The sequence below is a fragment of the Haemaphysalis longicornis genome, unplaced genomic scaffold (assembly GCF_048455015.1).
Source record: "Haemaphysalis longicornis isolate Haplotype H1 unplaced genomic scaffold, Haemaphysalis longicornis Haplotype H1 scaffold_8, whole genome shotgun sequence".
Taxonomy (NCBI): Eukaryota; Metazoa; Arthropoda; class Arachnida; order Ixodida; family Ixodidae; genus Haemaphysalis; species Haemaphysalis longicornis.
This window is the reverse complement of record NW_027526445.1, coordinates 151,806,358-151,817,928: the sequence shown is the minus strand read 5'-3', so window position 1 is coordinate 151,817,928 and position 11,571 is coordinate 151,806,358. Positions and strand designations below refer to the sequence as shown.

The 11,571-nt window shown below is 47.1% G+C and overlaps 1 protein-coding gene across 1 annotated transcript in view; it reads left to right on the top strand.

Annotated features, from left to right (window-relative positions):
• LOC144148526 (uncharacterized) overlaps window positions 1-6,961 on the top strand; it is a 19,490-nt gene extending 12,529 nt beyond the window's left edge. Inside the window, exons 5-7 of the mRNA XM_077680050.1 lie at window positions 1,569-1,607; window positions 4,838-4,927; window positions 6,906-6,961. Coding sequence (XP_077536176.1) covers window positions 1,569-1,607; window positions 4,838-4,927; window positions 6,906-6,961 — 185 coding nt within the window. The remainder of the gene's footprint in view (window positions 1-1,568; window positions 1,608-4,837; window positions 4,928-6,905) is intronic.
• The last annotated feature ends 4,610 nt before the right edge of the window (window positions 6,962-11,571 follow it).

Here is an 11,571-nt window from a genome sequence, read left to right as displayed (position 1 = left end):
TCTTCTCACAAACGCGATGAGAGTAAGATAAGGAGAGGGTTCACAATCCGGCTCCTCAAGTCTGTGCGTGGTATCGTCCCTGTCAGAGATAGTGACATTTCATCTGGCTTCCGGCGAACGTGGGGAGACAGTTGAATAAAGATTTGCATCACGATTTCGCACCGCATGGCGGTCTGCACGCCGGGCGTGGGTAGACGCTCAAGCGGGAACGGAGGCAAAGAAAACCAATAACTCCCCTAGTGATGCTTTCAGCATTAAAGGCTTCTGTTAGCGACAGTGACATTTCAACCGGCTTCTGCAGAGTTGAATAAACACCGCACTTTCACTCCACGTGATGGACAGGCGCGCAAGTGTGAACGGAGGCGCGCTGTTTTCCCTGGGGTCACTAAATAAGCTACGCTTAAAAGTACCGCCACTTCGTGCACCCGGAAGCGTCTGGCGGCCATTTTGTTTCTGGCTTGCAGTGAATTTCTCTCAACAAAACCGCCGCGGTTGTGACGGGCAGAGTGTGACCGGATGCTCTAGTGTCAGCGCAGCAGAGAGAGAGAGAGAGAGAGAGAGAGAGAGAGAGAGAGAGAGAAGAGGGGAGAGGGGAGAGGCATCCAGAAACAAAATGGCTGCGCCCATATGCAAACAAATATCACGTAGTGCCGACTGCCCAATGGAAATACTGGCGGCACATAACAATGAGAGAAAAGAGTGCCGATACTTTAAAAGCCTTTATTTAGTGACGCTAGTTTTCCCCAAGAATGCTTCCGGCATTCAATGTTTTTTTGTTAGGGACAGTCCCAATGTCATCCAGCTCCTTGCTAACGTGAGGAGTTAGAATGGAATAAGTGTTGAGATCCTAATATCATGCCATGGTACGGGCTGAACTCCAGACGCGTGTGAACGGAGGCTTAGAGCACAACAATTTGATAACCGGCCCGTTAATGCTTCAAGCATTGCAGTTAATGTCTACTGTGAGGGATTTGTCACTGCACCCGCCGCGGTGGCTCAGTGGCTAAGGCGTTGCGCTGCTGAGCACGAGGTCGCGGGTTCAATTCCCGGCCGCGGCGGCCGCTTTTCTGGTGGAGGCGAAAAGCAAAAACGCCCGTGTGTACGAGATTTCGGCGCACGTAAAAGATCCCCAGGTGGTCTAAATTAATCCGGAGCCCTCCACTACGGCGCGCCTCATCGCCTGCGTTGCGTCGGCGCGTTAAACCCCACAATCATCATCATCATTTGTCACTGCGTGGCCCTCTTTGATTCGATAACGGTAAAGTATAGAGGGCAAGTATGAACGCGCAGTTTGCTAATAAATCACAGCCTCTGTCCTCAGCACAACAGGCGGCAAAAAGCCAGAGCCTACAAAGGGTACGGTTTGTATTGTCGCTAATTAATATTGTCATTTTCAAACCGATGGTTCATAAACAAACGAAGACCTTGGTACAAAACACGCCGATGCCTTTTATATACTAGTTGTCAGCGTTATAGCAGTATCCTACAAGTTATTGACAGCCTTTACATCAGTAGGCTACGCTTGGGAACTTAATTCACTAACAGTTCACTTGCTTTGTCATTTGCAGCCAAAAGACGTCGTACACCAGCCAGGCGATCGCACAAAAGTAAGCAGGCTCTGCATGTCTTTTTTTGTGATGTAGGACCGCACTGTGCGGACATGGCATCGCTGCATTTTTTACTTTATTAAACGGGTTTATGCACAGAAACCCTTCCCGTTCCACCGAGGTATAACGGGTAAATTAAATACATTGAAAATGGATGTTCAGATTTCAAACCGAAAAAAAAAAGTAAAAAAAAAAGGCTCACTACAGAACACCGATAATTACAAAATGTCTAAAAGTTATTATCGCGTTATTTGCCGCTGACTTTGTTTCTGGGTGTGTGAGAAATTGTGACAAAATATTTGAGGGGTTAGTATTGTTGAATATTAGTGTTAATTAGTATTGTAATTTCTTCTAAAACTTTTAATGTTTCTGTATGTTTTATTAGCTCTGGTTTCCTTCTTGTGAGACAATTTCTATGTATATTAAGAAGTTATTCTCTGTGTTCGTTTGTTATGGGGCAGTCCTGTAAATCGTTATCGAAACTGCCTGCTGGTAGGTTACATTTACATATGTTATTATTTGTATACTGTCTTTGATGATGAACTGGTTTCGTTATAAGTAATTTCGCATACCACAGCGAATGTCTCATAAACGCGCTAATTTTAAGTATCCGGCTCTTTGTGAATAAACAAGAGCACCATCTGATCTCTACATATCACAAAGCCTTTCACTAATGGCGTATATGTTTAGTAAAACGACGCATCACTTTTGTTGCTTTGAAAGTTACGTTCTTGTCAATTGGTTCGCGAACAGAAGCTTTCTATGAGAGTCTTACGAAACGAGATAGAAAAAATATCTAATCGCGTGCCTCCTGAACAAACATCTTAGTGGCAAAAAAGTATAAACTGAACAGCTTTCAGACTAGTAGTACAGGCACACAGGGCTGCGCACCTCTTGGCATTCGGAAAGGCTGAACTTTAAGTTCCGACTCTGTGATGACCGTAGCTGGGGGAACAGTTAGTTTTGACGCAGAGCGTGTTACTTTTGTTTTCTATGTACAATATGCGCTATCGTAGGGTAGACAATTGGGCAAGTTGGACAAAGCTCTTTTTTAGCGCTATATTCAAAGATAAACAGCGCTAATAAATCACCCCCTCCCACCTTCCATGTGTATCTTAATTCTGCACAGTGTTAAAGATTTGACAGATTACAATAACTATACCCGGGAACAACTCAAGAACGGCAATGGAAGTTGCCGCTGTGCCTCATCACCGCAACCGGATGTTACTCCGCGGGGCGCAAGTAGAGCGTTACTGGGGATATTTCGAACACGGCACCAGCCGTTTCCGCAATTTTTTGGACTTCATATGCTTATATATGACTGCAGCGACGACAAAAAAACTACTCGATGAAAAGCAGACGATGTCACGCATTCATAGCAATCTCCTTTCAAAGCGCGCGCGCCCGTTGACATCCGGGTCCGTCGCTTAGGCGGAGTGATACAGTACAAGAGCTATTACCGTTCTTAACTTGTTCCCGGGTATAACGCCCCTCCGTCTAACGACAACGATGGTTGAAGCGCTCAACTTTCTCGTCAGGGATTCGTTCGCTGTCGTTGGGGTTGTAGGGGTTCTCTGAGTTTTGGTGACGGGGAGGTCGCCATCAGTGAGGCCAAGAACGCTTCGCTTTAAATCCAAACTGCTTCGACCATGTCGGAATGGCACAGTGGTATAGATGATTCGAAACGCGAGGTACCCAGGTTCGAATCCAACCACGGGAAGCGTTTCGCTCTTGAGGCCGCTTGATGTGCCTTCGCTTATCATCATCATCGTTTTGTGATACAGTAAAAGCTTGTTAATTCGAACTCGGTGAAGTCGAACTCACGGTTAGTTCGAACTGACGCCCTGGTCCCGGCAGGGCCCTGTATATTTATTTCAAAGGGGGAAAAACTCCCGATAATTCGAACGCGTCGGTATCCAAAACGGTTAATTCGAACTGGGATCGCCTGGTTTTCATCGCTCCTCGCAGAATAACTCGCACGAGAGTGATTAAAATGTGTTGCAAATCCAAACCAAACGAAATTTACTACAGATGGAAAACAACGGAACAGAAAAACAACAGCGTAGAGCGCGTGCTACGCAGATGGGGCAGCTTATTTTGCTTGGTTCCCGGCCGCGGCGGCCGATTTTCTGATGGAGGCGAAAAGCAAAAACGCCCGTGTGTACGAGATTTCGGTGCACGTTAAAGATCCCCAGGTGGTCAAAATCAATCCGGAGCCCTCCACTACGGCGCGTCTCATAGCCTGCGTTGCGTCGGCGCGTTAAATCAGCTTATTTTGCTTCTGCAGCCTGCGCCGCGCCGGGAACCAATCGCTGGTCTGGGCCTGCGATCACGTGGCGTGCGCAACAAACGTCTAGTAGCGCCTAAGTCGCTAAAATGAGTACAACCTCCCAAATTTTTAATAATATAGCGGGAGTGACGACCGACCGGCATGTCAGCGCCTTATCACGGTGTTCAGCAGGGAAATAGGCGAGAGTACGCGCATGCGCATAGGCCCATCTGCTGTATGAGTGTCGTCTGCTACGCTGTTTCCTTGGGAGTGGTACACCCCCTGCCACTGCATCTGAATGACTTTGTGCCCCACTCTGCTTAGCTAACTTTGGCGGTAGCGAAACGGCCTTGCAAGCTTGTAAGAAAAACGGGGGGTGTGTTTCCCTGACAACAACAGCGGAGCAGACGAGGCTCCCACAACAGAAAGTTCCACGCGCGTGCGCTTACCCTCGCCTATTTTGCCGGGGAACACCGTGATAAGGCACTAACTTGCCGATCGATCGTCGCACCTGCTATATTATTAAACATTTGGCAGGTTCTACATAGGTTGCTTCTTTGTGTTCTGCCCGCGCAGTGTGGTGTCCATTCATTCTGGCGCCCGCCTGCTAATTCGAACTCCGCTTAATTCGAACAATTTTATGGTCCCCTTAGAGTTCTAATTAACGAGATTTTACTGTACATATTATGTAAGGTTGGCTTTTCTGCAGTGCACTTTTTTTTGTCGAGGCGGTCGCCATCAGTGGGGCATAGCAAGCTTCGCTTTAAAGCATAACAAGCGCGCTCCAGAACAGTGTGCAGGCGACTTCATGGGCAGGCAGCAGTGCTGGAACTGGGGTTGGTTGGTGCACGTGTCAACGTATTGGACGCCATTTTCGAAGCCCGGTTGTCACACGCACACATCGACTAAGGAAGTCGCTTTTACGCGTATGATTTGTTATCTCTGCATGCAAACGCCTCAGAGCCAGCGGTGGCGGTGGATGACGAGTCGAGCGAAGCGTCTGAGGCTACCGTCGCAGTACACGACGAGGGACCTGCAGACGGCTTTGAAGGTAAGCTGGGGCGCGTACGCCGTGCTTCTGAGGCTAAGCTATGTTTCAGGCATCGAGGTTTGTACTAATACACACTGGAGGGAAATCTGGCGCTATTGTATAGGCGGATGGCGCAACAGTGAACGTGCCGCCATGTACAGGGGCGGAACGTTCCGCTTGTTCTTTGCCATGGCTCATGAAGAGGCAAAAAATTAGCCTGCGGCTGCAAAAAGAACAAAACAAAAACAAAAACAAACACGATATTTTCTTTAAAATATTTTTAAACTTGTTTTATTATTAGAAAAGCGGAGTTTCAAACATATTTTCTTTGTCAGGAATTATTTAGAAGCTTCATGCAAGACGAAGAAAAAAAAGAGCGAAAAAAAGCCACGCGGCAAGCCAAGCCAAGTAGATGACGAACGCTGCTAGCTAACATGTCGGCTTTCATGACGGCACGCGATTACAAGGACAGATTTCCCTCTAGTTGACATTAGTATGGAACTCTATGCCGGCGTCAGCGTCTAGGTTTTTTTTTTTTTTTTTTGCATGTACCAGCAACCTATACGCCAACGAGGTTGGCTGGCGAACTGATACGCCTTGCTCCGCGGCGGCGTACGCCGACCGATGTCTGCTTTCGTGATGTGAAGCAGACGACGTGCAATGGAAATAATCTTCTATGCGCACAATTTTCACTGTTTCTGCCCACCTCGCTGCTTTGAGCAGCACTGCTCGAAATTAGTCGTCAAAGAGTATAAGCGACCGAATTTAAACCCTCGTTTGCATATATACCGGGAACATGCTTTTTATCGCCTAAACCAGCGGCTGAATGGGTAACATTTGCTAAAGAAGCTCTTCTAGACATAAAGTTCGACGTAGCCATCAGTCGATGCAATAGCGCATGCTAGCACCAACTCCACAGAAAACGTTAGCATACCTCTACGGAAAACATTTGGATGCAGCGCAATGTCGCATTTCGTTCGTTATCGCCATACAAAACACTGCGACAACGGTGTACCGTAACAATTGTGCGATTTCTTGATTTTACCGAAGTCTTCGGTTACATTCGTAGTTGTTTTTAGTTGTAAGCGACACTTGCAGGCCGTCACCACCCGATGAGAAAAAGGGTCAACTTGATCCTATGCTTAAACTTACTTCCTCTGGCATCTGAGGCCGTTGTCGTCGACAAAAAGTATCCAGAAGATTATTAATAATAATGGGTAATCATGGGCGTCGACAGGGGGTGCAAAAGGGGCACTTTCTCCCCCCCCCCCCCCCCCAAGTCGCACTAGCACCTGTCCCCCACCCCCTCACAATCCACACATGCACAATCTTCCTGAGCCCCTCTGCTCGATTTGTGCTTGCTTGTTTTCCCGCTTAAATTCTTGATCAGAAACTTTCCAGAATATTCATTGCGACCGCAACATCAAAGAAAAAGTGCGGAGGAAAGGGGGAGGGGGCAAGTGATGGGGTTTCTGAAGCGGGAACGAAAGTGGGCACCGCACCATACACAAAGGTCTGTGCCAGCCACCCCTGTACGCCCTTTTTTTTTCTGGCATTTTTCGTGGCATTTTTCCTGAAACGCCAACGTTTTTCCTTCGGAAGAATTCTGGACTTACCTTACCCATCCCCATATTAGCTATGTTGAAGTTATTTGTTAAAGACCCCCCTCGTCTAACGGTAGGTGCTGAGTCAGTCAAGCTCCGTGTCAGAGGTACTCAAAAGGATAACTCAAAAGGATAAAAAGGATAACTCAGAGGTACTCAAAAGGATAAAAAGGATAACTGCGAAACATTCTGGCTGGAAACTGCTGCTTTGGGTCGGAACGTACATTTTCTTTTTCCACACAGCTTTGCTAAAGCTGCGAGGCTATGTCTGCAAGAAACGAGGTTTCAGTAAATGTGATAACTTATTGCAATCCCGCGTACCTCCACCGTGTTTAACAGAAAAGACTACAGGGACCGCTCAGCATAAGCACAATAAATGCGTCCGTCCATTGCAGGGTGCTGCGATGCACGCTATTCGTGTTTCAACTCGGGCAAGAGCGTCTTGGTGTGAGCTTTTTCAAAAGCATTTGCTGGCTTTCATGGTGATGCCCTATTTGGAGCACGCTTGCAACCTTTTGCTATCACATTTTCTCCGTAAGTGGACTGCCGAGTTCGCTGCGTCGCCTGAAGTCGTACTTGCGGCTCCCGTTCCAAAGGCTCCCCTTCCGATTCATATCCCCCACCCCCCTTTTTTTTCTTCTCTGCTGCTAGGTGGCAGCGACAGGTGAAATAGGCTATGGTGCCTGGATGCGCCTCTACTGCTTTGGCGGCGCGCATCCAGGCACTCTTAAATCGGCAGCACCAGCATTCAGCCGTTCTGTTACCAGGACGTGGAAAACTCAATCCTTCTCCCCTGAGCCAGTTGCAGACACAATGCGTACTTCGTAAGTGTGTCGTGCGGGGGAAAAACCAATGCAGAGCGCGGGTCCCTCTTACGATGAAATAATTGTATGGAGCGCAGGTGTTCCCCAGAGAACTCCTGTTGCAGCAGCACGACCTGCAGGCTTTTGAACCCCATTAAACAATTATTTGATGGGATTTTTAACACTTTAGATTATGAAACAGAGAAATAAGATTAGTTAGGGCAATAAATAAGAATTACTTTAACAAAAGAAAAACTTCTGAAACCAACTCGTAAGCAGAGGCAGCCAGGGGCCCTGCTTACAACAGGAGTTCCTCAGCAGAAATTTTCACCGCAAAAAGGACCCCCAGAATCGGCCCCGAACGACACCTCTCTCTCTCTCCTAGTACACTGTATCGTAGGGTAGACAGAACGGGAATAGAAAAGTACGGCTAGGCCACCTTGCAGCCTCCGCGCAAGACAGTGAGCTCGCGTCTGTGAGCATCGCGGATGTTTTAGACAAGCGCGAAGCTTGTCCATTTTAGCTTTCTGTCACGATGCCAATTTTAGTGTAGCGCCTTGTTGGATGAAGAAGCGAGAACTTTCCGAGCTAATCCACGATCCCGAATCTGAAGATATTTCTATTGCCGCACCTGAGCAGCCTTCACCATCGCGGGACCGTCTCCACATCGCTTCACCCTCAAATCATTTCTCGCAGTCGAACCCCATCGGACCTAAAAGTCCTGCCCCAGCCTTTCGTGTTGAAAACTTTTGGGTACCCCCACTTTTTGGGCAAAAGTCTAACCAAAACGGAGAGAGAGAGAGAGAGAGAGAGAGAGAGAGAGAGAGAGGAGAGAGAGAGAGAGAGAGAGAGAGAGAGAGAGAGAGAGAGAGAGAGAGAGAGAGAGAGAGAGAGAGAGAGAGAGAGAGAGAGAGAGAGAGAGAGAGAGAGAGAGAGAGAGAGAGAGAGAGAGAGAGAGAGAGAGAGATTCTGGAGCCTGTATCCAAAGGACTGCTGGGCCTCTTGTTCAAGTTACAGGGACTCGCCTGCGAGCGTTTCACGGCCATGTTCTCCGGCTTCGGACATTTTATTGGTACTGCTTTGCCGCAAGTCAACCGTGACACGTGAAGAAGCCTAACTCGAATGGAACAAACGTTCTCTTCAAGACCTGTAGAGTGGTGCAGAATAGCAAGTCTGACATTTTTTTTGGAAGTGTGGGGAAGGGGGGGGGGGGGCAGAAAAGAGGATGTAGCCGGTGTTACTATTTTGTTCGTCGATTTCATATTCGATGTAAGTCTGAATATATGACACAGTGTACGATGTAGTCCAAGTGAATGTAAAAAAAAAAAAAAAAAAAAAAACGTTCGTATTTTGCGGCTAAAAGCGGAGAATTCTGCGCTGAACGGGAAGTTAAAAAGGCATTGCCATAGAAGCATCCCAAGCCACCCTGCTGTCCCCAAATTCTCAATATACGCAAGAGGGTAAAAGCTTGAAAGGAAGCCGAACAACGCAAGCAAAACGTAAAAAATTATGATACGAAGATGAAGATAACGTTTCATCCTACCTCGTGCCATTTTCTTCTCATCTTTATCTTAGGTTTATGCCCATTTTGCACCTCCTTTTTTGTCATGCTTGTTAACTTGCACAGATTTCTTGATAACGAACGATCACGAGGTGCGTACAGACGGTTGGTCATGGCGTATTTTTGCACAGGAATGTGTGCTTCTTAAGACCCAGCAAATGATGAGCACAAAATTTCGGAATTGTCCAGAACCTGAATTCAAACCACCCCAACTGATAACAAGAAAACATCACATGTTGCTACGAATGTTTAATTAATTGAGTCACGAGCACGGAAAATCAACGCACACGTGTAAGAAACGTCTGGATACATCCGAAGCGAGTGGCTTTTGCTTGCCAAAAACAGCGTTATAATGGCAGGTTAAGACGACACTGAAATTGGAGGTTTAGTGCAGAAAAAACTTGGACGGTGACGAGAGGGGACGGGCGCTACTCACAACTTTTTGTTTACTGCATTTCGAAGACGACGACATGCATACATATGTAGCGTGAACATAAAAATACCAGAAAAACTTATCTAAAAAACATCCTTGGTATACATTGATGGCGAAGGCTGTACTTACACGCATCGTTCCCTTTCTTTTGATACAAAACGTTTTGGCAACTTCACATGCCTTTACATCCATGCTTCTTTCAACCATCTCTGCCGCCTTCGAAAAAACTTCAGTTGTGAGTCGCGCCCATACCGTCTTATCACCGTCCACGTCTTATCTGCACTAAAACATCAATTTCAGTTCAGAACCAACTCGCCTGACAAGTTTTAGATCGAAAGCTCTATTAATCCCAGTACAAATCTGAAAAACCGATCATTCCTCGTAGCGCCTGTTTGACCTTGAAGCTCACCCAAGGTCAAGCCAGCAATTCGTGCGTGTGCGCAGTGAAAGCGCCCGATCTCTCGTTCGTTGCAAGGGGAGGGAAGGGGATAGGAAAAAGATTAAGGGCGCGTGTAATCAGGAAATGACAAAAGGAGGCGTTGGTCAATCGAAGTTCACTGTGCGTTCACCCCTACAGCACCGACTCCGACGAGCAGCGTCAGTGGGTGCGTTCCAATCTACCGTTTAGACCGTTTCGTTGCCGTCCTCGCGGACAGTCCGCCATGTTAAGCCCCGTTCCAATTCGAACGAGGCAGTCAACGAACATTGCTTCGAGAAGACAGCATCGAAGTCCGAAACAATGCAGGCTACCTTCCTGTACAAATTATCAAGTGACGCCAGCGCCGCCTTTCTGCTTAATAATGTTTTTACAAACTAACGTTATTTTAACAGGAAAGTGTTTTATTCCGGGGTACAAAAACATTTGAGTGACGTCATATCCGTCACGGGAGTGACACCAGTACAACGAAGCAAGCGACCTGTGAAGGGTGCACTCCTGCACATAGGCCCTTCTTGCGGGGAAGCAACCTTGAGAACAAAAGTGTACGTTATACTTAGGGTTGTTCGTTTTCGGGGTTTATATTTTAACACGTAAGTGTTTTATCCCAGGATACACCAAGATTTCACTGACGTCATATCTGTCACGGAAATGACGCCAGTGCACGTTTGCCGAAGCGACTCGCCAGCAGGACGTCGCTCGCCAAGCACACCCACAAAACAGCCACCGACCCGCAAATCATGCCCAGCTGCAGATTTCGCTGCACATTTCAGTATCGTGTTTCACCGATACCTATGACAGAGCAATCAACCACAATTTTTTGGAATATTTAGTATAATTTACTAGTGGTAGATATGATTTCCTTACTTTTAAATCGCGTCATGTTTGTAATATAACGGTTGTATTATTTACAAAACCCGCGGCTCGCATTTCTCAACATGTCTGGTACGAGATTGTCTGCGTTGGTGTTGCTTTCGAGACCTCTGCGCCGTTTCAATTCTTCTTCATTTAGACGTCTAATTAGACTGCTTCGTAAGCTGTCTAACTAGCTGTCCGCTAATTGGAGCGCAGCCACAGGCTGCGTTCCAATTGTGTTTTTTTTTTTGCGGCGCAACAGCGTTCGCGTTCACCACGAACTCTAGGCGTGAAAACTGAGCTTTCGCTCGAGAAATTCGGTTTAACCGCGCTCAACCTCGGGAAACTTTATTGTAACGGCACGTTGTGAGAAACATCCTAACCCAGCTTTTATACTCGTTGCTGTGAAGTGGCAAAACGTCGGATCGAGTCGTTGCGGGAAGCGTCCGAAACAGCCTCGCAAACAGGGACGCATCGGGACGCAGTATCTGACATAGGGTGCGTCTCAATTCCCCCTTTAGACTGCTTCGTTGCCGTCTTCGCGGACAGCCCGCCATGTTAAGCCCCGTTCCAATTCGAACGAAGCAGTCAACGAAGACTGCTTGACGGAGGCAGGCTACATTTCGGTCTAAAATACTAAGTGACGCCAGCGCCACCTTTTTGTGTACTAATGTTGTGACAAATTAACGTTGTTTTATTAGAATACTTAGTATAATTTATTTTAGTTCTTAAATCACATAATGTTTGTAATAAGAACGGTTATAGCATTTACTAAACGTGCGGCTCGCGTTTCTCAACATGTCTGCTACAAAGTTGTTTTCTGCGTTGGTCACCGCTGCGTCGTTCCAATTCTGCTTCCTATAGACGTCTGGGGCGGTATTCTCATAACTGTCCCTTTTGAAAACGTCCCTTTTGCGCCTGTTCCACGTGACGTACTTCCGGTTAAAGAGTGAGAGTTGGCAGTAGGTTTGCC